Source organism: Panthera uncia, chromosome B1 (assembly GCF_023721935.1).
Source record: "Panthera uncia isolate 11264 chromosome B1, Puncia_PCG_1.0, whole genome shotgun sequence".
In the NCBI taxonomy this organism is placed as follows: domain Eukaryota; kingdom Metazoa; phylum Chordata; class Mammalia; order Carnivora; family Felidae; genus Panthera; species Panthera uncia.
Window position 1 is genome coordinate 153,136,266 of NC_064811.1, and position 24,370 is coordinate 153,160,635.

General features: G+C 50.4%; 1 protein-coding gene across 7 annotated transcripts in view; it reads right to left on the minus strand.

Moving 5' to 3' along the window:
* Window positions 1-549: 549 nt before the first annotated feature.
* The window catches only part of PTK2B (protein tyrosine kinase 2 beta), a 125,543-nt gene continuing 101,722 nt past the window's right edge, over window positions 550-24,370 (minus strand). For 3 of the 7 annotated variants that reach the window (XM_049632375.1, XM_049632376.1, XM_049632380.1), the window contains exons 15-32: window positions 23,424-23,474; window positions 22,849-22,946; window positions 21,976-22,060; window positions 21,635-21,735; window positions 21,270-21,385; window positions 19,439-19,539; window positions 18,975-19,064; window positions 17,891-18,095; window positions 15,179-15,287; window positions 13,884-13,949; window positions 12,493-12,618; window positions 7,335-7,481; window positions 7,003-7,038; window positions 6,607-6,631; window positions 4,864-4,910; window positions 4,050-4,187; window positions 3,714-3,794; window positions 550-1,694 (exon numbers count right to left, since the gene is read on the minus strand). In XM_049632375.1, the coding sequence (XP_049488332.1) occupies window positions 1,479-1,694; window positions 3,714-3,794; window positions 4,050-4,187; window positions 4,864-4,910; window positions 6,607-6,631; window positions 7,003-7,038; window positions 7,335-7,481; window positions 12,493-12,618; window positions 13,884-13,949; window positions 15,179-15,287; window positions 17,891-18,095; window positions 18,975-19,064; window positions 19,439-19,539; window positions 21,270-21,385; window positions 21,635-21,735; window positions 21,976-22,060; window positions 22,849-22,946; window positions 23,424-23,474 (1,838 nt within the window). In that variant the 3' untranslated portion in view covers window positions 550-1,478. The other 4 variants (XM_049632377.1, XM_049632378.1, XM_049632379.1 and 1 more) reach the window with 4 other exon arrangements.

Sequence of the window (24,370 nt, forward strand, 5' to 3'; positions counted from 1 at the left end):
AGAGGAAATCTGCAATGCCTCGGCCCAGCCCCCCACTCCTCAGTTCTTCCCAAGACTTGGTGACGCATCTGGTTTCTGGCTCCTCTTAGCTCCCGTGGGGGCAGCCTCCCAGCCTCCCTTCTCCCTCCTGGCTCTCCCAGACCCGATCTCCTGTGCAGTGATGTACCCTCATGCTAGCCCATCTCCCATCCACCTTGCACGTGAGTAAAGAGATGAAATATGAGGCTGAGGCCACTGCTCTTTCAGCTGTGGGACCCCCTCCTCAGCATCCGCAGGACCACCCATGCCCCGCTGGAGCCCCAGCTGGGAGACGGTCATCGGTGGTCCTCGTGTGGCCCTGGAGGGGGCTGCCCTGGGTTCCCACTGGAAAGTCACCCTTCGGTCAGGTGCAGGGATGAAGGGGCTGGAGCACGCACCTGACCCCATGCCCTGGCGTCACCATGCACCCCTCCATGCTGCAGCCCAGTATTGGCTCTGGAGCTGCGCCCAACAGAGCACCGTTGATTTCTTCCAGGGTTGTGGCCTGAGGCCAGTGTCCCCCTCCCCACAAAGAGCAGGTCAAGCAAACAAAACAATCAAACCACAAAGCAAATGGTACAATTTTAATTCATCCACAAGTCAACTAGAAAGAAGGTAAAAGAGTATTCTGCACCAACACAAGGGAGGGGTGGGGCAGCTGGGAAGGCGGTGGGGGAGGGGAAGAAAAGGAGAAGTAAGAAAAGAGGGAGAGAAGGAAGGGGCAGAGTCAGGGAAGGGAGAGAAAGGGCACAGGGAAGAGAGGCACAATCTTGTGGTCCAAGTCCTGTTTTGGCCTCATCTCTCCCCCTCTCCTTGACGCTTGGCGTGTCGTCAACACAGCGTCTTGTGCCCGGACTCCCAATAGCTTGTTCCTGGACTGTGTCCCAGGTCCCCCCTCAGGGGGGCACACGGCTGTCAGTCCAGACCACACTCACATTAAATAAATTCCAATATACACTGTACAAGGAAGCCAGGCCCGTCCCTCATCTCGCCAGCCGCCCACCCCCAAAGGAAAGCCCCTCCCCAGTCCCTCTGCATCAGGGGACCCCCGTGAGCGGAAGAAGAAGGAATAGCTTGGTTCCACTGGTCCTGCCGTGTCCATGCATAAAGCCATCGTGGCCACTAGGGGCACCAGTGTGACCCCTCTCCCCCCCAAAGTGGGGCCGGTGGGTGTGAGGAGGGAGTGGCCAGTGGCAGCAAGGCTCCCTCTGAGCCCTCTTTGTCACCCCCTGGCCTCTGTAGCCCTGAGTCCCCTCTTTCCAGCTGCAGCCTGAGCAGCACAGTCTGGGGGTTGGGGTGGGGAGAGGGGGTCGTGCAAAGTGGCAAGGGGAGGACTCCCCTCAGCCTTCCCCCTGAGAAGACCCATGTGACCGAAGGCAAGGCAGGGGCCGGGGGTGGGGGCGGGGGAGGTACACTACAGGCAGGGGCAGAAGACGCAGGCAGGTGGTGCCAACCCTCCATCACTCTGCAGGCGGGTGGGCCAGATTGGCCAGAACCTTGGCCTGGTCTACGGCATCGAGCAGGTTCTTGGCGTCCACGGCCAGGGTGTGGGAGGCTGTGAGCATCTGCCGCTTGCACTCCTCACTCAGGGAGGTCACGGCGTTTTGCTGGGCCAGGCGCATCTTATTGATGAGCTCCGCCAGGTCCTTGTTGAGCAGCTTCTGGGTCCCCTCAATCTGTAAGAAAAGCGCACAGAGAGGCTGGGAGCCTGAGGGGCCACAAAGGTTAAGCCATGCACGCATCCCCTTTGGTGTTGGCTGAAGCAGTCCGAAGTTCGCTGGGGGGCAGGTCTGGCCCAGGCGTGGGCTGAGTCCAAGGTTGGCGTGGACGGACATTACAGATGCCCCAGCCCCCAGCCCACCTCGTGCTGGGTCTGTATGATGCAGCCCTGCAGACCCTCCCTTCGCTTCAGCGTCCCCCATGCTGGCCCAAGGTTAGAGTGAATGGTCAGGGGACAAGGGCACTTAGTCATTTGTTAGCTGTCTACCGTCAAACCAAGAGACCGGGGATTGTGCTTTGAACCGTAGGGTTTTGTTTTCACCGCCATATCCCCAGAGCCTAGCACACTGCTGAGCACTACTCCACACTCAAGAGATATTTACCAAGTGAAATGAATGACCTGAGCCATCAGAGGGAAGGTAAGGAGCTCTCACATCAGAAGGGACAGCTCCAGCGGGGCTCCTCTATGGGCTGCTGCCGCCACCCAGAGGGAGGCCGGGAAATGACCAAACTCTCCTGTGTTGTCTTGTCTTGAACAGTCACAGGTAGTGGAGGCTGTGTTGCTGACCAATGCGAGATGGGGAATCAAACTACAGCCTGGCAGGGGGCCCGGGGTGCTCCTGAGCTCCGTGCTGGTTTCCAGACAGACAACCAACACATGTTGAGAGGCGGTATTGTTCGGCGTTCAACTACGTTCAGAGTTTCCTATGGCTGTGGTCCTAACCCAAGACAAACGGGGTGGCTTAAAACAGCACAGATTAGTTTCTTACGCTTCTGGAGGTCAGAAGGCTGAAATGTGCCCTACGGGGCCAAAGTCAAGGGGACAGCTGGGCTATGCCCCTTCTACGGGCTCTAGGGGAGAATCTGTTCCCTGCCTTTTCCAGCTTCTAAAGGCTGTTTCCCGCCTTGGCTTATGGATCTTTCCAGCAATGGCAATATTCCAATCTCTGCTTCTGTCATCCCATCTCCTTCTCTGACTCTCATAGGATGTCTGCATCTGCCAAACCTGTTACAAGGACTTACACTGCACCCACTTGGGTAATGCAGCATAATCTCCCCATGTCGAGACCCTTAAATTTTTTTAAAAAATGTTTTTATTTATTTATTTTTGAGAGAAAGAGAGTGGGGGAGGGGCAGAGAGAGAGAAGGAGACACAGAATCCCAAGCAGGCTCTGCGCTGTCAGCACAGAGCCCAATGCAAGGGCTCGAACACATGAACTGTGAGATCATGACCTGAGCTGAAATCAAGAGTCAGACGCTTAACCAACTGAGCCGCCCAGGCGCCCCTCAGGATCCTTAACTTACACCTACAAAATCCCTCTTGCCAGGTAAGGTGACATAGTCACAGTTCTGACGATTAGGCTGGGGACACCTTTAGGGGGCCATTATTCTGGCCACCCCAGGCACAGTCTAAGAATAGAACACCAAGCTTTTCATTTTGGTTTTCAGTAATTGTTTCTCACTTACAAAAAAAAAAAAAAAAAAAAAAAAAGAAACTATTTAAAAAATAAAAAAAAAAAAAACACAACCTTTTTTTTTTTTTTTTTAAAAATTTTTTTCCAATAAAAAAAAAAAAAAAAAAAAAAAAAAAGGAAATTATTTAAATGATCAACTGAAGAAACCTTAACTATTTTGCTATTTTGATGATACATTCACTTCAGCCTTAGTGTGGTGGGTGATTAGATAAAGGATCACCAGAAGGGAAAAGGGAAAGGGAAGGTCTGTCCACCTGTGCACGCCCTCATGCAAAATTACCGCAACTCTGTAAGACTTAAACTAGGAGACTCCCCCTGGGAGCCTGGTCATGTCCCTGGGTGCAAACACAGCCCCCTAGTGGTCCTGCTCAGATTTGCTGTGTGGAGCCACATGTCCTGTGCGGAAGGCCCTGCAGATGGAAACGAGGCTGCCCACATGGTCCTTCTGAGTCTCCTGCGTGAAGCACAGCAGAGGACACAGTCTGGGATGAGGACACCCACCTCGGTCCGGGAGGATGACGGCAAGGAGGGCAGGAGATCATCCACACTCCCAATAAGCTTCCGCAGGGTCAAGCCCACATTCTGCGAGAGAGAGGGAAGAGGGGGACTATCACTTCTTGCTTTTTGAGAAAGCTGTATTTCCCTGGGGAAGAGTCCTCCCGGGCTGGTATGTGCCCTCCGTGTCTACGGGGCACTAAATTCCCTCTGACCGCCCTGAGCTAAAGGGAGTCTTTCTGAGAAAGTCGCCTACTGGGCAGACGAGGGAGCTCGACGCCACCGCCCTTCCGCCCAGGGCCAGAATGAGCAGCCTCCGCCTGCCCCGTCCACGGCTCTCACCTTCACCACCACCACATAGCCCTCGGGAGGCAGCTGACAGAGCTCGTTCTTGAGATCCAGCACAGCCCGCACGAGCTCCATGACATTGAGGTACACCAGGTCGTCGGTCCGGTCCAGGTTGGCTGTGGGCTGGATGGACTGGGGGCGGGGGGAAGTAAGCGGCCAGAGGGGAGGGTCATGAGTCTGGAGGACACTGCTCTTCTTTCTTGCGCAGACGCTATTGATGCCAACGTGGCCGCCAGCCCAGTTTGAAAAGATTCTTCTCTGACATAACAGTGCCCTGTCCTGGGGATGCATCCCCTCCCTTCTGCTTTTAGGGGTTCTCAGATTAGAGTCTGCTAGGGAGTCTTAAAGCAAAAAAATACCGCTGGCTGGCCTCACACCGGACCAACGAAACCATCACCCAGGTTTGGGGGCCAGGTGGCTCTCAAAGCTCCTTGGATGATTCTAATGGGCAGCCAAGGCTCACACCCACTGTTCTAGAATGAGGAACATCAGCTACAGTAAGAACCATGTGGGTGCGGGAAGCCAAGGGGGCAGCTTGAGAGAGGAAGGGGGTCCACACGTCCTGCTCTTAGGGCTGGGCCAGTGAGCCTTCCCACACATCAGGGAGCGAGCACGGGAGGCAAGGAGACTGGGTTTCCCCTTGCTTTTTCATGAGTTAGCTGTGTGGCCTTAGACAAGACACTTCTTCACTCTGGGCCTCAGCTATGTGAGGATACAGGACTGGATTATTTCTGAAGTCTTCATAGCCTTGCGTCTCGTGGAACCCTGATTCAAACTCATCACCAGCTTCGGCAAAGCCAACACGTACCTGAGCACCCAGCCGCGGTGGCTTCTGTGGGGGGCCCGTGAACTCCGCTGCAAGGAGGAGGGAGAGTGAGTGGGGGGGGGCGGGGAGGGTCTCGGCACCCTGGCCCTTCCCTTCATACCTGCTGCCAACCAAGCCAACTTCCTCTCTTCTGCTACCGGGAGCCCCAGGGAAACTAAGCCCAAAGGTGTTCCCAGGAGGGTGCCTGGGTAAATGGGCTCTGGTCCCCCTGGTCCTCCCATAGTCAAACACCACTGTCCATTTTATAGAAAGCAAAAGCCAAAGTTGCAGCGGAGGTGGAGTCCTCGCACAGACGTCCCAGCGCCTGCTGGACACACACTGGCCCCTGAGGAACAGCACACATGCTGGCCTTGATGGTCACGGGGAAGAAACTTCACTCTGTGAAGTAACAGGTGGCTGTGGAGCCCCTGACCTGGTGCCAGAGCAGCTCCTGGGGTAGACTTGTGAGGATTCCCTAATGGTCTGCTTTGAGTGTTTGGGGTTCAAGGAAGTGAAACAGTAGAAGACCCACACTATTCGAAGTTACTTGACCTTCCTATGCCTCGGTTTCCTGTCCTTTGTAAAATGGGCGTAAGGACCTTTTTTTTTTTTTAATGTTTATTTATTTATGTTTCTTGAGAGTGAGAGAGAGCGTGAGCAGGGGAGGGGCAGAGAGAGAGGGAGAGAATCCCAAGCAGGCCCTGTGCTGCCTGAGCAGAGCCGGATGCGGGGCTGGATCTCACAAACTGTGAGATCAAGATCTGAGATGAAACGGAGAGTTGGACGCTTGGGGCGCCTGGGTGGCTCAGCTGGTTAAGCATCTGATTTTTGGTTTCAACTCTGGTCAGGGTCTCACAGTTTATGAGTTTGATCCCTGTGTCGGGCTCTGTGCTGACAGTGCAGAGTCTGCTTGGGATTCTCTCTCCCTGTCTCTGTCCCTCCCCTGCTTTCTCTCTCTCTCTCTCTCTCTCTCACTCAAGATAAATAAATAAATATGAAAAAGTCAGCCACTTAACCGACTGAGCCAGCCTGGCGCCCTGCGTAACGATGAATCACGCCTATCTGATAGAGTTGCTGTGGGGTCAGAGCTAACATTTGCAAGCAACTTGGGCCTGCGCTTGGCTAGTGGTGAGTTTCCTGTGACTGTTGTCATTGTCACTGGTTGCTCATCACCATCACCATGATCATCAGCGTCACCCTCCCTAGGATGACAAAGATGAGCCTGGCTCACTGCTGACTCTTCCTGACCCCCCTTCAGCAGCAGCTTCTGGAAAGGCCCTGTGGGCTTAGCTGCCCCTGTCCCCTCTCTTCCATCCCTGGGGCCCTCTCTCTCTTTCATCCTAGGGGCCTAGGGAAGAGAGGCATCCGCTGGGAGAGGCGGGCAGAGCAACTTTACTATCCCTGCAGGCAGCCTCCAACACAGTGAGGGGGAGATAGGAAGAACCACTAACATCTCCAAATAAATGCAGAAGGAGATACACTGAAATGAGGGCTGAGGACCCCGGCAACAGAGGGAGACAAGAAGAGGCCTGGGCAGGGAGACAGTGGGGGCGGTAGATGGAGCTGAGACTAAATACCAAATCCCAGACGGGCCCTCTCTGCGCACTCTGAACTGAAACAGGCAGAGTTTCTTAAAATGGCAAGCAGATTCTGCTGCTGTCTGCAGTGGGCAGCGAGTGCGGATGGGGGCTCCACACAAGATGTCAAGCAGAAGTTCCTGCCAAAAGGAAGGGCGCAGACACTTACTATAGCCGGCCTCCTTCTCTGGGGTCTGGAAGGGAGGAGAGAGAACGTGTCACCAATGAGGTTCGTGGGACACCTCCCCCCCCACCTTGACCTGTTCCCCACGCCCTCAACTGTGTTCTTGGAGGTCATAGCTGCAGGGGGACACCGGCGAGCTCTTGTCCCAGGGGCCGGGAGGGCCCTATGGCAGAGGAAGGATGCACTGTGGGTGTCGATCAAGAGGGAGCTCAGGAATGGAGGTTCGTGGAGATCCAAGTAATGGGAGAAGTCAGGCTCCCCGAGGTGAGAGGCAAAAAGGGAACGGATGGGCAGGCAGGGGGCCTGGGGCTGGGGGTCCCGCTGTCTCCCATGCCTTCCCAGGCCTTCGCTTTAAGGCAGAACCCTCTCCCGGTGACTTACCAGCGGGGACTTATCGTTCATGTACACCATGGGGTCCTGCAGAGGAGGAAACCAAAGCAAACGACTTCTTAGGATTCTAGAACTGAAAACCCCAAGGATGCATGGAGGGCATTCACTCTCATCATCCGGGGAGGCAAGAGGACACAGATGGACATGGTGGTGTGAACACGGCTCCCATTCAAGTGCCTTTATCAAATTGTGCTCAGCAGTGCTGCCGGTGGGGGCGGGAGGGGGGTGGGGGGAGGGGGGAAGTTGGGGGGCCGAGGGGGCTGGAGGGGGGGGGGCGGAGGGGGCGGGGGGTCTCTCCCCCCCACGACTCAGTGGCTTCTCACCAAGGATTTCTCCTCCTGCCTCAGCCACTGGTAATCTTCCACCATCTCCTTCTGCTGTTTGTCCAGGATCTGCCGCATCTTGAGCCTCTCGGCCTCCCATAGCTGCTGGGCCTCTTCTCGACTGCTGGGTCGGATGAAGTCCTCCTCCTGAGAGGTCAGTGGGGAGAGAGGAGAGGACCCGGTGAGCCCGTGCCCAGGCCCAGGAAGGGCAATCCTCAGAAGAGCCTGTGGGAGCCACGAGCCTTGGCCTCGCCAGCTGCTTTCTCATTGGACAGTTCTTAAATCCGCAGCCGTATATGTACACAGTTATTGGATCCGTCAGCCCCGAGCACGTGCCCCTGCTGCAGTGTAACTTGGAGCCCGGGAGCACAGCACTGAACATGCATTGTATTTAAACAATGGCTCGATCTGCTAATACAATTTTATTTTCAAATTACCGCCTTAATGCTATTTTCTCAGTTGGCACTTGTCGTGGCTGCTGTCACTTAATAAATTAAAAAATGCAAAGCCAGTCTTATGGAAAGCCTTGGGTGCTTATCGTCACCCGAACACCGTGGCAGTGGGTCTGGAAGCCCTGAGGAGCTGTGGTGTGGCTGCAAAGCTACACCATACAGGGTACCATACAGGGTACAGGCTGAGGGAAGGGGCAACGGCCCGCACCCGTGTGACCGCGTCTTTTTATGAAAACATACTCTTTACTATTTTTTAAACATTTATGTATTTACTTACTCATCTACTTATTTATTTATTTTGAGAGAGAAGGAGAGACAGAGTGGGGGAGGGGCAGAGAGAGAGAATCCCAAGCAGGCTCCATGCTATCAGTGCAGAGCCCTACTGGGAGCTTGATCTCATGAACCGTGAGATTATGACCCGAGGCCAAAATCAAGAGTTGGACACTCAACTGACTGAGCCACCCAGGCGCCCCCAAAATGTACTCTTTTTTTAAGCTAGTAGCTTGGGTTATTTAGCCAAAGGCTAAAAGAAATGTATGAACTAAAAAAAAGTGGAGAACAAAATTTAAAGAAATATGGATCTATAGATATGCAATAAATGCTTCCTTTCCCTGGCTTCATCAATCTAATCTCCGTCTTAACTTGTTTAAAGGGCTTCGGAGCAATAGTTTTACCTGCTATTTCTTAAACAGAAGGTATTACAAGGGCACCTGGGGAGCTCAGCTGGTTAAGCTACTGACTCTGGGTTTTGGTTTGGGTCATAATCTCAAGGGTTGTGAGTTCTCTCTCTCTCTCTCTCTCACTTGAGATTCTCTCTCCCCCTCTCTCTGCCCCTCCTCTGCTCATGCTGTCTCGGTCTGTCTCAAAACAAATAAGTAAACTTAAAAAAAACCCCATTTGAAACAGGAGGTGTTACATGTTTTCTTAGTACTTCTTTTCCCTTAATCTTCCCCAGGGTTCATTTACATCTTTTGCTTTTTTCTGCTGTACATGATTACCTTGGCCTCTTGGACTCATGAGTGCTATATGTCATTTTTTCGATTGCATAAAGCCCAGGGTGTGCTTTGTCAGGGGCAGGACCTTTCTATGGCATTCAGACCAGCAGCCTCCTCAGATCCTTGCTTTTAAAGTGGCCATTTTACATACAAGTCACTTGCATAAATTGCTAAAAATTATTCTCTATCTACTTTAGCAAGCCATAATCTCTGCCAAGCCTCTAAAAAAGATTTTTCCAACCAAACCCTCTAAAATGCACTTGAATATAACAACACAGTTTCAAATTAGTTATATTTCCTAGTGCTCACTGAGTTTCAATCACGGCTCTCAATTTCTAACAATACTTCTCCCCCACCCCCACCCCCACTCCACTGCAAGTTACATTTCTTGCTGAAATATTCTTTGTTTGTTAATCCATTCAACAACTACTTATTAAGCAACTACTATGTGGCAGGCATAGGGCTGGGTGCTGGGAGGGCAGTGGTAGTAGAATATGCAATGTCCCTGTTCTCATAGGGAGAACTAAGGAATAGTTAGCCAGGACTTTCTCAACCTCAGTACCATTAACATTTGGGACCAGATAATTTTTTTTTCTTGTAGGGGGGCATAGAGAGGCAGACAGAGAGACAGAGGTGAGAGAGAGAGAGAGAGACAGAGAGAGAGAGAGAGAGAGAGGGGCGGTGGGGGGGGGGAGAGGGGCAGAGAGAGAGAGAGAGATCTCTCTTAAGAAGGCTTCACAATCAGCCGGAGCCTGATGTGAAGCTCGATCCCATGACCTTTGGGATCATGACCTGAGCCAAAATCAAGAGTCGGATGCTCAACTGACTGAGCCATCTAGGCGCCCCAAGATAATTATTTATTGAGGAAGATTTCCTGTAAATTGTAGGTTGCTCACCAGCAATTCCACCCACTAGATACCTTTGGCATCTCCCCAGTTGTAACAAAAATGCCTCCAGACATCTCCAAATGTCCCCTCTGAGGTAAGATCACCTCAGCTGGAGGCTATTGAGTTAGACTTTATTTTAAGACAAGTTTCAGGACATAAGAGTATTTTATAATCATAGAATTGATAAAACAAGTAAGATTTATTTCAGAGGCTGATGCTCCAGAATGAGGGTATTTGAAGGTTATAAATACCCATGGTTAAATGTCAACACCTGCGAACACAATGGTATGGCTGCCCCAGGCTATTGGCAAATAGTAACACAGGAGCTAAGTGTAAAATATTGTGACTGTCAAGCTAGGAATCTCAAGGTAAGACGAGGCTAGACTGAGAGAGACTAAATGCTGGTAGAAGAAGTTAGTAGTCAAGAAAGCACTGTGTAATTTTGTAAGCATTAAAAGAAAATTCCCAATACTCAAATACCTAGGGTGCCCCAAGTCTGATCACCATCTCATCAGATATTTTAACATGTATTGGAATTTTTTTTCCTATGACTTAAAATTGCATAATAAAACTCAAGGTGAACATTAGATTTTTAACAATTAATCACGTTAGGGCTTACTTGCCTACACGGTACCTCAGATATTCCTATCAGGTAATGGATACTTACATTGCTGGTCACTTTTAAAAGGAATCGGGTTCTGGTGGTACCTTAAAGTGACTCTCGCAAAGCTGTGAGTCCTTCCGTATTTTGGCTACCTGCCTCCCATCTTGCCAGTCTTATTTCCATATCCAAATGCATCCTTCTATGTTCTAGCCAAACAGCTCCCGCACTTGCCCTGTGGCTTCACATCACTCAGTCTTGGCTCCTACTGATTGATGACTCTTTCATCCCCCATATCCCAGTTTCTTCCTGTCCAAATCTTCCCCATCCTTCAAGGCCCACCTGAAAAAAAAGAAGCTGGAAGCTGTTCTTCTCTTTGATCTCCCACTGCACCTTTGCGTTACCTCTGTGCGCCACTCCCAGCTTTATGGCTTGCATCACAGGTAAGTGTGCATGCACCCGCCCTATTCCTTCTGGCCGCCTGGAAGCTCACTGAGGGCTGAAGTCTCTCGTTCTCCCTTCAGCACCTAGGACAGTGCCTGGCTAACTGGTCCTGCACAAAGTAGTAGTTTATTGAATTTTATTATTAATTTAAACCTCAATTGTGGTTTAATCCTTCAAGAGAAGGATTGCTGCCATCCTGACCCTGGTGTGGAATTCTAGATTCCCAGATGAGTAAGGCAATAGAGTCAGTCAGGACAAAAAATAGTTTTTGTGGGAAAACCGTCTCTGATTTTTGTTAAATGCTTTCAAATGCTTGATGGGAAGCCTGTTATACCTTTCCAGCATTTTACCTGAAAGAGGTTTTCTCAGTCTTTTAGATGTATACCATAAAATGGATTTTGTATTTTTTAGTTTTTTTGTTGTTTACTGAAAGAAATGTTCATTATATTCTTTTAGGCAGACATTCCTTATGGCAAATACTTCCAAATCCCTGACACAAAGGCCTTTTTTTCCCCTGCTGCACGGTCTGTCTTTATGGAACTGAACAAAGTTCTTATGGTGAAGCAGGGATTAGATAAAGGCAGTGCCACCCTGGAAACGTGCAAAGTAGTTTTTTCTAAAAGGACACACTTTAAAGCAAAATTCGCTAAAACTCAACTACAAATAGAGTCAAGGACAGGAAGGTGGAGGAACTGAACATTCTAAATTATAGTGCATGCTTAAAACTTCAGTTTTATTATTGTTAAGTATATGTTAAGATATAAATTGGTTAAATTAACATAAAAGGGGAAAGTGAGCGAGGTCAGGGGAAATTTTAGTCCACAATAGATCTTGCTGCCTAGAATTCTAAGTTATCTTATGCATTTAAAAATTTCCCTAATTTGAGAATAATAGTACAGAACATGTCAACATACTTTCCTCTATTTTTCAAATCTATTGGAATAAACATGTAGTTTTCCCAAAAAACTTTCAGAGTCAAGTATACTGAACCTGAAGTATCACTCTTGCATACAGAGATAGAACTAAAATAATGCATTTGGTTTGTTTTGTCACATATCAAGACCCAGTTTAGTAAAGTATATCAAATATTCATGCCAGCTGACCATGGCTCCATTGAAGGAGAAGATGGGTGCTGAGAAGGGGCAAGTGGGTGTCACTTTTATATGCAAAGCTGCTTTTTTTTTTTTTTTTTTTTTTTGCGAGACTTGGCAATCAGAAGCCAGTCCACAAGACCTCACTGGCAGTTATAACAAAGACATGACTGGGAAGGGTGGCTTAGCCCCACACTAACCCCCAAGCTCCTTCCCACACAACAGCAACTTTTACAAAAGCAGCAGAAGTAGAGCCACAAGGAAGCCTTTCCATTGACTGAGGAGAGATTTAGCAACCTAAGCAATCATGTAGGAAGGGCAGAACTGGGTAGAGCCTCCTGGATCTCTGGCACCATCAGGTTTGGTTGCCATCTGCCCACAAACCTCCACACCACCCCAGGGCTCAGGAAAGGGGAGATTTGACACGATTGCCACAGCACCAGAGTATGGACAGGGGCAGGTCCAGGCCAGCTGGGTGTCCTTGAGAGCAGAGCCGGGTTTGGCCCCCAGCTTCCAGTGTGTTTGCAAAAGAGAGGGCATCACAGAGCCCCTTGGTGGGCTGGCTGGTGCATTAAAGCATGGAGGGCACCTCCTGACCCTGAGGATGTAGGGTTTCTGGTGGCCCAGACGCCTCCCTCTAGCAGCCTCCTCAGTTCGGGTTAGGACCCAGCATGCAGAGCCCTCTTACCCGCATGCTGTGGCGCTTGAAGACATTGTGCCGATGGAGAGGTGGGGTGTGCAGCGAGTTTACAGGAGATGGATACTCCATAGGGCTGGTGAGCGTAGGTGAGCTGGCACACAGACCCTCAGGGACCTATTCAGGAGAAGCAAAGAAGCACCAGGCACAAGGACAAGGCAAGAAGGTGGACGATTAGCTGCTACAAACATGAGCACAGAGAAACATTAATGGACACCATTGGAGAAATAGGACTTGCTCTTCAGGAGCTAATAAAGAATGTGGTGTAGGCACTTCGTTGGTCTTGTGATAGGGCAACACACGTGGCTCTTGCCTAGCGTCTGCACCACCGCTGTGGCCTCTTTTTCATCTAGCATCCAACCACCATGATGCTCTGCATACCATGGGGTCCACCTATGTTACTGACCTACTGAGTCCATGTCTCTGCCTTTAGGACTCTTCAGAAAAGAGCTCTGTTTCATAGTCATGTTGCAAACTGAGAGATATGATTAGCCCACAGAAATGTGTGTGCGTGTGTGTGTGTGTGTGTGTGTGTGTGTGTGTGTTTAATCATTATTTTAAACATCACACAAAAAGGTATGATGCTTTTTAGGAATATTGCTTCTGTCTTCTGCATCAAGATTTTTTTTCTTTACAGGACAAAAATGTATCTGCTAGTTCTTGGTTAGCCTTGTTTTGGTACTGGACCATTTCCTTGAGAAATATAGGACCATGGGGCAGCACATTTCTGTAAGGAGTACCAGGTAAATAGATATTGTTTCCATTGGTTGAGATGCTCCATTGTTGAGCAGTGACTCTGAGCTGAGGGATGTAAGAGAAGAAAAGAGATGGGCTTTGGCTCCCTATGACTGAGATGCAGGACTGAGACACAAGACAGACATTCTCAGACAGGGACCAACAGCTTGGGAAGATCCCATGTTTGGTGATGATGGAGGTGTGAGGAAAGCTCAGATGGAGACTGATTCTGCCCACCTGGGTTCTGCTCAGGGCCTCTGAGGGGAGCCCCAGGGAACAACTCCATTCCCTGGGGAATACCAACTGTCCCCAACTGCCTGAAATTCCTTCTCAGAAAGCTTTCTTCAGGGTAGGGGGCCGAAGAGGCCTTCAGCATAGAGAGGTAGCTGTAGCCGGGCACACAGAGCAACAAACACTATGGACAGAGGTAAGTCTTAGCTGAGGACAGCCTGGTAGAATTGCATTTTGATATCTGGCACTCTGAGTTCAAATTCTCTTGTGGGTACCAAAGAAGAGTCAGTGCAGGCCATCTCCTAATAACCCAAGCAGGTAACGGCTACTCCTCAAAGGCACAAGAATGGAATTTCAGGATGGCTTGAGATAAGAAATGGCCCCAAACTTTCCCGGCCCTCTGGTTACATGTTTACCTGGAACTGCAGCTTGGGAGCCAGAAGGTTGGTTTGTGGAGGGGGTCTATACTTGGGCCGGCTGGGCTGGAGAGAAATCACAAAGATGAGTCAGTCCATGGCTCTCTCCCTGAGTGACCATGCTCATCAAAGGGAATACTAGATTGGACACAGGTCAGGCTTATTCAGAATGAAGGAGACATGAGGGGCAAAATTATCATTAAAACCATTTGCATTCACTTATTGAGCACACACTATATGCTGAGTGATAAGAAGGTACAAAGAAACCAGTCTTCCTGTCCTCCTGGGGGCCATCACTAATTGAAGGGTTTACCAATCTCTGTTGTGTAGCTTCTTTAGATATGGGAATACCTGTCAAATCAGCTATCAAAAGCCACATACTTTCAGAGGTAACAAGTCAGCGAGGCCTCAGGCACTTGCAGCGGCTTCATGGAAGAAATGAATACTGAGCTGGGCCCTGACTGAGGGAAGGGGCAGGGCATGCCAGGCAAGGGGGACAGTGAGAAAAGGTCCTGGACCAGATAGGACTTTGTTATGGACTGAATGTTTGTGTCCCCCACCCCCAGATTCATATATTGAAGCCCCAACTCTTAGTGTGATGGCATTTGGAGGTAGGACCTTTGCAACATAATTAGGGTTAGATGAGGTCATAAGAGTTGGGGCTCTTGGTCCCTCTGCTGTGTGAAGGCACAGTGAGAAGGTGGCTATCTGTAAGTCAAGAAGAGAGTGCTCACCACACAATGAATCTGCCATCACCTTGATCTTGGACTTCCCAGCCTCCATACTCAGTCTACTGTATTTTGTTATGGAAACTTGAGCTGACTAATATAGGCTTGGTCCCTCAAAACCCACCCACCTAATGGCATGGCAAGCAGGGCACTGGATTCTGAGCCTAGAGATACCATGTAGGGCATGTACATGGAAACTGAACATAAGGAATTAAGGGACACTCCCCATTCATGTGCCCTCAGGGACATCTAATTTGTCCCTGAAAAACACCAGAAAGAAAAGTGCTCCAGCCCTGCAAGGGCAGAGTTTACAGGGTGGTTCCCTGTCCTAGCATCTCTCTGAGAGGTCTGCTGTCTTGGGTCTCAGATCAAACCAGCCAGGGGACCCATGTGATGGGTGCTGAGTTCAGTGCTGATGGACAGTTGGGTTGAGGGCCAAGAGGACTATTGGAGTACATCCTGCTTATGCTGGAGGAAAAGGGAGGATGGTACATAGGCCAAGATGGGCTAGATGGGGACCCAGTTCTGCTTGATTTACAGGATCCATGAGACCGGGGCTTTGTTTACCTTGGGTGGGGGTTCCTGGTAGGCTGTGGGCTCCAAGATTTTGGGAGGTCGGTAACGAGCATTCCTTTCCTGCTCTATAGCGATGTCCTTCTCCATCTGATAAATGTCACTGCCAAGGAATCAGGTCAGATAAAGAAAGAGGAATAAAGTTAAAGATGCTCCTGGGACCTCTTCTCTGCCTTCCTTAGAAGCCCAGAGAGGCCCAAAGAAGGACCACTGGATCCCATTTCTGTTTCCTCTGCAGAGTGGCCAGGGAAGACCCCTCTGAGAAGGCTGGAAGATGGATCCTGAGGCTGCTCCCCCAACAGTGAAGTTGGGAAAATCACGTGAATGGATCTATGGTGGGGAAAAAGTCCTTGGAGAGCCAGTCCAACAGGGTAGTGCAAGCATGTCTCCCACCCACCTCCCCCTGCATCTTGCCTTCCTGTGCTTATTATTGGCACCAACCCCCTATGTAGATTTCTGATATCCCAGCCAACTTCATAACCAAAGCCTGTGTTCTATATCTCCTATATCTCCTATTTTTCATTAAATCACCCATCAACACATTCCTGGTATATATTAATGAGAAATGGCTATGGATTCATTCCTGGGTTAGCTATGCGCATGCTTCTTGCCTTTCTTACCCAATCTGGTGGTTCCCAACTTGAGAGTCACAGACCCTAGAGGACTCTGGAGTGATTACAGGGAGTCCATGAATCCACATGTTCATATGTATACCAAGTATTATGTGCTACTGAATATACACTATTTGGTTTTGTATTTTCAAGTGTACAAGCATTATGTTATATATTATATTAAAAATTCATTATATAGCTTAATACATTTTGCCAATCAATAAATTCTGAAAATATAACTATTGTTACAGGAAGGAATTTTCAAAGTTTGACATTAAATGGGCTCTTCTTTCCGCCCCCCCTCCCCCAATTAGGAAACACTCATCAAATCCTTTCTTAACTCTAATGGAGGACTGCCAGGCTATAGCTTGAGCAGGGGCGATGGTGGGGGGGGATACCCTGGGGTCCTTGAGGTCTTCAGATATCCTTCCAATTATACCAGAAAGCCTGCTTCTAACTCCATCCATGGAGGAGGCTGGCCTTGTTCCTCTAATAGGGCATGCCTCTCAGCCCATGGAGAAGCACCTGTCGTAGCTTCCCGTGGTTCTCAAGCCCCCAGGGTGAATTAAGACACCCCCCCCCACCCTCATCACCCCAGAGCTTTGGCCCTTTCAAATTATATCTTTCAAATACTTTTCCTGGAACACTTTGGCTTCTCTAATTTGACCAAAGAGATGAATCTAAAATTAATCAGGAGTGTCAACGAAGGGAAAGACTCTTTTAAGCTGAAGGCCTTGCAGACTGTGTTGGAATGCCCTGCAGACAAATTCAGTGTCATTCCCACTGCCTTAGCTTGGGCAGTTCCAGCATGCCCCTTGGGGTAACTCCCCAAAAAGTAGTTGCCAGGAACTATTTTCTTTCTCTAAAAAATGCCAATGTGTTGACTGCAGTGTTTCAAGCCATGGTGTTTTTAATGTTAATGAAACACTAGATTCCCTAATGCAGGGGCCAGGAAGCTATTGCCCACAGGCCAAATCCAGCCCCCTCACCTATTTTTGAATGCCCCAAACTAAGAATGGTTTTTACATTTTTAAACGATTGAAAAAAATAAAAAGAAGAAATTTCATGACATGTGAGAATTATATAAAAATTCAAATTTCAGTTCCCCCAAATAGTCTTACTGAAATCCAGCTACACTCATTTATTTATGTATTGTCTATGGCTGCTTTTGAGCTATAATGGCAGAGTTGAGTAGTTGTAACAGAGACCATATGGCTTGCAAAGCCCACAATATTTACTATCTGGCTGTTTACAGAAAAAGTTTGCTGACCCCTGCCCTAAAGAATGCCAAAAAAAAAGTCAGACCACCCAGGGAGGAGTTGTCGGCAGGGAGGCCACCAAGAAAACAGGGAGACCCTCTAAAATGTATTCTGACAGCACCCTTCACCAGGGACCTCCCAGTACCCAGAGAATAATGGCTCTTGGGAGAGCCATGGGTCTTGAGAGATCAGACCTCCAGGCTGCCAGTGCTCCATTTAGAAGGGAGAGGCAACCCATGGGTCACTGTCTTAACAGTCAAAAATCAATCACTGCCTTCTCTACTATCTGGGAGGAACAATCAAATGCAGAGGAGAGGCACAGGGTGCTGCTGGGGGTGCGGGTCGCATGCCTGAGCTAGGCCTCCTGTAGGGCACACCCCATGTCTTTGTAAAGAGCACAGGTATGTCAGTGAAAGTCTGGTTCAGACTTTGGGTTCTAACCTAAAAAATATTTTTGGAGCACTTACTAGGAGCTTGAGGTTGAGACATATCGAGATGGTGAGGCTTACCCAGGCTCACTGTGTCTGATGGTGAACTCAGTTTCCCTCCCCTGGCCTCTGGCAAGCTGCTGAGTCTCTGTAACATGTACTGCACCATGCTTCTGCTGGGAGCACCAGTCATTTCCACTTGGATGCGTGACTCCGTGTTGGTCAGAGGGGAGGTCCTGGTGGCAAGTCCCAGCCCCACCCGCCACTGCCACTGAACCTGAATTCTCTCATCCATAAGGTGGCCAACTGCATGTTGTTTAAGGAAATACATTGTAAGAAGGGCTCTAGAGGAGACTGGCTCTCTGGGGGCCCTGTGCCTGCAGCCCCCCACCCCTGCTCCATGGTCACCTGAGGTTGCACACGAGCTCAGTGAAGCGGGGACGCTCACTGGGGTCGTAGTCCCAGCAGCGAGTCATGAGGGTGTAGAGAACAGGTGGGCAGAGGTCGGGCTTGGGTAGCCGGTCCCCCTTCTCGAGCACCCCGATGACGTCCTTGTTCTCCAGCCAGAAGAAGGGCTGCTTGCCAAAGCTCAGGATCTCCCACATGCATACAGCTGAGGGCAGGAGGAGAGGGCTCAGGACCTGCTCTGGGGAGGACTCATGCGTGGAGAGGCCAGTGCACCCTCCTCAGGGAAAACTGTGGCAATCAGACCTCCTGTGTTCCCTAGCTTCCCCCTCTAGCATCCCTGGGGGCTCACCGTGGTGGTCCATGGAGGGACCAATCACCTGCATCTGCAAGTGAACTAGGGCTCGCCTCCCTACACCCCGTTCTCATGAAGCTATTAGGTTTTGTGGGGCCAGGAGGAGGGGGTAGTCAAAGGCATGTCATTGGGACTCCACCAGTCCTTCTCATAGGAGGGAGTGAAGCCTCTATGTGAAAGCTGGTGTTTGAAGCCTAGCACCAACACTTGCTGCCTACACGATCATGGGCAACCCCTGGCCTGCTGAGCCTCAGTTTCCTTATCTGGAAAATGGGAATAATAATAATGAGATTTATTGGGCTGGCTGTGGAGAACTGAGAGGCAAAATCTATGTGGCTGTGTGCTCTGTAAGGGTCTGTCCATCTATCACCCGGTCTTGTTCTTACCTCTCCCTTTTCCTCCTTCTCAGAACAAACCTCAGAGTTTGGCTTTGAGGATGCCCTCCAGAGCGTCCCCACATCAGTCCCCGGGGCTGGTTGGTGGAGTGCATGCTCCCCTCGAGCCTTTTTCGGGAAGATGAACCAATACTGCCCAGGCAGGCCCTTAGCCCATGTTGCCTCCAACCCACCACTAGTGGTGGGACTTCTGAGACTTCTCAGGGGCCACAGCAACAGAGAACCCTTGCAACCCAGGGGTGGGGGTCCCGACCCCTGCCCCCGGCACCCCCTCATAGCCTGGTCATGGAGGGGAGAATCAGAACCCTTTCCCACACTCTGCTGAAACTCCACTCACCAAACATCCAGACGTCACTGGCTGTCGTAAAGCGGCGGAAATTGATGGACTCAGGGGACATCCACTTGATCGGGAGACGAGTCACAGAGGCTTTGGGTGGGCAAAGAGGTTTAACAGGGATTATTTAGGGAAGAAAGAGCCAGAATTACCCAGAAATACAGCCTATTCTCCAGAGACCCTTGGCCTGCCTGGGCTTGACCAACTGTAGTCTCTTTCTTTCTTTCTCTTTTTTTTTTCTTTTTTCTTTTTCTTCTCTTCCCTTTCCTTTCCTTTTTTTCCCTTTCCTTTCCTTTTTTCCCCTTTTCTTTCTTTCTTTCTTTCTTTCTTTCTTTCTTTCTTTCTTGCCTGTCTTTTTCTTTTCTTTTCTTTTCTTTTTTTTCTTTTCTTTTCTTTTTCTTTTCTCTTCTTTTATTTTGGCTGCAGAGACCTCTCCAGGGACAAAGCAGAGGCCAAACTCCCCTCACCTTTGTAATATTCCTCATCCTCAATGTACCGGGAAAGGCCAAAGTCCCCCAGCTTCACACACTCAGGGGAGGCCACCAGGATGTTTCGCACGGCGATGTCCCTGGGAGAGAAGTGTGAAGGTTCAGAATGTTTCAGAGAGACAGAGACAGACAGATGGACAGACAGAGAGATAAAGGGGAAGAGTGCTGGCCACAGTCCCAGCCTCCGGAGCAGAACAGGGCCACTTCTATGGGTCAGCCCTTCCCTGACCCACTGAGTTGACTTGCTGAAGCCCTGCTCGGGCGGGAGGCTAGACTGGCCCTCAGGTCCCACCACACACAAAGCCCTCCACCATCTCCCTGTTGAGCTTTCTCTCCTATCACCCCTTCTCACGTGGCTCCAGTGTGAAGCTTATTTCAGGTCCCAGGACTTGCTCCATACACTTGCCCTGTTGGCTATATCCTGCCCCCTGCCAGGGAGGAAGTCGCCCTGCTGGTTCTTCAAGCAACTTTCCTGATCACAATTATTCTCCCATTTCTGCAACTCCATAGGACTGTTGGCTTTTGTCATGGCAGAAAGCAACAGCTTGCAAATACCCTTCACGGAGCACGAGGACAGCCAAGACCACCCAAATGCTTTACACATTTACACAACACTCCGTGTTGTGACATGAAGACCCGCAGGCCTCCCTGGCACAGAGGGGGAGACAGGGGCATAGAGAGTGGAGGGAGCTGGCCCAGTAGGTTCCCTGTGCGAAAAGGGGTCAGCCCAGGCAGCCTAACCCCAGAGCTGAGCTCTCACTCCTCCCCAGGGAGAACCCACTGACTCAGTTTACCTCATGTTCCTGGCATCATTTCTAACCCCAAATCGGCTTGTCTGCTTGCTCCTCACAGGCAGGCTCTGTTCCCTACCATTTGTCTTTATTACCGTAAAGCTGATTCCAAAACATGATGACTTCACCCAAACAAACAAAGGAAACAAATCATTACCCCACCACCTGCACCCCATGACTATTTACATCTCGAATTTTCCCCTCATGCTATGAGGTAAGCTCCACAAGGAAAGGGATTTTTGTCGGTTTTAATTACGACTTCATCCCAGAGCCGAGGACGGCGCCTGCAAGCACAGGGTAGAAGTTCCACATGTGTTGAATGAGTGAATGGAATGAATGAATGAATGAACGTTTATATCCCCACACATTGCTTTGCACAGTAACACCCACAGGGCCACGTATCCCACGTTCATGGTGTGGGATTGAAGAATTCACCTGCTCGCCCCAATGCTTTGAGAGCACCCCCCTTTGTCTCCTCCAGGGGATCATATCCCTCCTGGCTGGGACCTTCTTTTCAGGGAATAGGAACAAAGCTGGGTGGAGAAGGGGCCACTCCACAGCCAGAGGGAGACTAGGACTTGGCAGCTCAGGGGTTCTGGGGACCAGTGCGGGGCCAGCTGCTTGGGCTGGGGAGGGCCCAGACCTCAGGATCTTCCAGACACTGCCCAAGTCCTGTCCCCTGCCCGGGCCATGTGTCACCAAGCAGGTGAGCCTGAGGAAAGCAAGCTCCATGCAAGTGGGGAAGCGATTTCTTAGAACCCACAGGGAAGTGGGCTAGATGCCCTGAGTTACAATCAGATGCCCAGCACTTTAGACTACTCTTAATAGCAACGCTGTGAGACACATATCGCCATTTCACTTTGCAGATGAGGCAATGGGTTCCCAGAAGATGCTCACGTTGTCCCATTGAGCAGGACCAAAGCTGGGCTTTCAATCTCTGTCTCTGTGACTCCGAAGTCCTGCATTACCCCAGCCTCCCTGGGTCATACGAAAGAGACCAGCTTCCTCCCCAAGCCCACCTGTGGACACAGTTGATGCTCTCCAGATAGGCCATGGCCTTGCAAATCTGCAGGGAGTACAAGACGAGAGTGAGCACCTTCAGGGAGTTCTTGTTTCGCTCTAGGTAGTGGCCCAGCTGTAGGAAGAGGGAAAGTGCTGTCAAGACCTCGGCAGGTAGCCTCCAAGCTCTTCCCAGGCAAACCTAGGTTGCTAAGATGTTCCAGAAACTTCCTCTACAAACGATCTCTGGGTTGTTTCAGCTGAATACAGAGGGCAGCAGCTGGGAGCTTAGGGCCCGTGTTCTAAATGCATCCCACCCACAGGCCCTGCTCAACTGTGGCCCAGCTGTCACCACAGGGTTCCACTTCCCCCACCTGCAGCTCACCTCACCATAGGGATACAATTCCATGATAATCCAGGTGGGTTCCTCTTCAATGATACCGATCAGCTTCACAATATGAGGGTGGTCAAGATTCTTCATGATCACTGAAATTGGGGGCGAGAGGGAGGGGCCGGAGGCGTGCTAAGGTCCAATATGAGAAACACACTGTGCTGTCCCAACTGGGAGAAACAGGGAGTGACACCCCTCCTCCCAATGGAGGTCCCTGCACTGTTCATACCCTCCCCATCCCAGCTTCCAGGCCCCTCTCCCATCCTGCAGGTCTGTGTGGTCCCAGGGGTCTTTTCTCATGCACAGGGCTGTGTCACTCTCGAGGGCACACCTACCTGCCTCACTCAAGAACTTCTCCTTGTTGTCCAGAGTGCAGTCTTTCTTGCAGGTTTTTACAGCTACGTTGATTTTCTCCCCTTTCTGCAATGAAATTCTGTTCAGAGTTGCCCCTGCCCCCCTACTTCTGGGCCGGCCCAGTGCTCAGAAGAAAGTGTCCCCTTCCTGGCATTGCCATGGTCATCCCGCAAGCTTGATTGACAGCCGAGGGAAGACAGACAGCATCTGGGCCTCTGGGGCTCTGCAAGGCGCAGTCCTCCCCTTCCTCCTTCTCCCCCCACCCCCACTCCTCTCTCCACTCCTCTCTCCACTCCTGACTTCCTCGCTTCTTGACCAGGGTATGTCAGGACCAGAGAGAACCTTTGAGACCCGAGCCTCTGGCTGTCTAGATGAGGACACTGAGGCTAAGGGCCTGTGCTCTGCTCCATGTCAGTAGTGGTCGCGTGTAGATCGCATGCAAAGCCTCTTTCTCTCTCTTTGTTGTTGGCTTTTACATTTCTGCTTCCTCTTTTCCTTGGCCCCCACTCTCTTCAGGGCTCCGCCCCACTGGCAGCCTCAAGACTAGCCCCTCCCTCAGCTCCTGCTCTTTCTCTTCTCAGAGCTGAGTTTTCTCACGCCTCCCCATGTTCTTGCTTGCCAAGGTTCGCCCAACCCTTCACCAGGTCCTGCCTCCATTTTGCTCCCTGGGATTGCTATCCTTCTGGGAAATGACTCTGCATCTAGCACTCCTTGGGGATTTCAGGAATACTGCAAATGCCAAGTGAATGCAGAGCCACACATCATGGTGGCCGATCCAACCTCACAATATGTGACCTCCCCTTTGTCCTATGGAAAAGTGGGAAGGGAATGTCAGTGAAGAGTCTGGAACTTACATGATTTGTGTAGACACCTTCGTAGACCTCCCCAAAAAAGCCTTCACCAAGAATCCGATTCAGGACTACATTATCCCGTGTGACGCCATACTGTGGGCCTGGGCAGATGGAAAGAACAGATGGTCTCAGGGCACAGAAACCGCTGGTGCCCCTGGGAATCTGAATATTTGCAGGCCCCAAGGCCAGGCTCTGTTCCGTTTCCACCCAGGCATTGCCAGACCCCTCAACAACATCTCAGCTAAGATCCAGTGGTTGGCCTGGGTAAGGAGTTTTAGAAGGCTCCATCATCTCTGACCTGGGGAAAAGCCATCATCACCCTGTTCCCTCTGCAGGCCAGGTCCCATGTCCACACTCTTAGGATCCCCACACACATCACAGGCACGCAAAAGGTCAATAGTGTGGGAATAAAACAATAATCTCAGCTTTCAAATCCAAGGTGTTTCACTCAGGTTTGTCTCTGTCTGAAGCACACATGGGAGAAGATGCAGGAAGGAAAGAAAGTCCCCTGTGGTGTCCCCACAATGTCACTTCATAGGACCCTGGCTGTGGCCATTGTGGTAGGGTCAGAGATCTACCTCCGGGCCTTCGCAGGGTCTCATCGGGAATCTCTGCATAGATGTCTGATTCTGGAATGACAGAAAGAGAACATCCTACGGGTAAGATACTCTCAGCAGGCACTGCCAGGAATCAGGCACATGGCTCCCACATGCAGGCCAGCAAAACCAAGGCTGACATCCCTGGGAGGGGAGGGGAGCCAGGCAAGAACTGGGGCTTCTGTCCCAGGTTTCAGCATGGCCATAGAACCTAGGGCACCTTGACTTGAATCCCTGCTCACTGCTGCCAGATTGCATCATTTAAAGCAAGTTAGTTAGTCTCCCTTAATCTCAGTTTTTCTTTCTGTGAAATGAATGTTTCTGGGGAATGCCATAAAGATCAATAAAATAATACTTATTATATATTTAACAAGGTTAGGGACTGGATGTTTGTATCCCCCCCACCCATTCCTATGTTGAAGTCCTGACCGCCAGTGTGAAGGTATTTGGAGGTGGGGCTTATGGGGGTGACTAGGTTGAGATGAGGTCAGGAGTATGGCACCCCCATGGTGAGATTACTTCTCCGATAAGAAGAAGAGAGACTGGAGCTCTCCATTTATCCACCATATGGGGACACGGAGAAGGTGGCCATCCACATGCCGGGAAGACAGTTCTCACCAGGACCTAGCCCTGCTATCACCTTGATCTTAGACTTCCGGTCTCCAGAACTGTGAGAAACACATGTCTGCTGGGAAGGCCCCCAGGCTGTGGTGTTTAGTATGACAGCCCAAGCCAAGACAAACACGGTGCCACGTACTAACTGTTGAATACATGTTAGCTATTGGGATTCATGACATTTGAAGCCATCATTGAGAAGTCATAGGGGAAGTCTGCTTTCCTGGAGCTTGGAGGGAATCTTTGACAATGTCACAAGAGCAGGTGGAAGGGAGGCTCCGGCACAGGAGGACAATGGCAGACGGGCGGCTTAC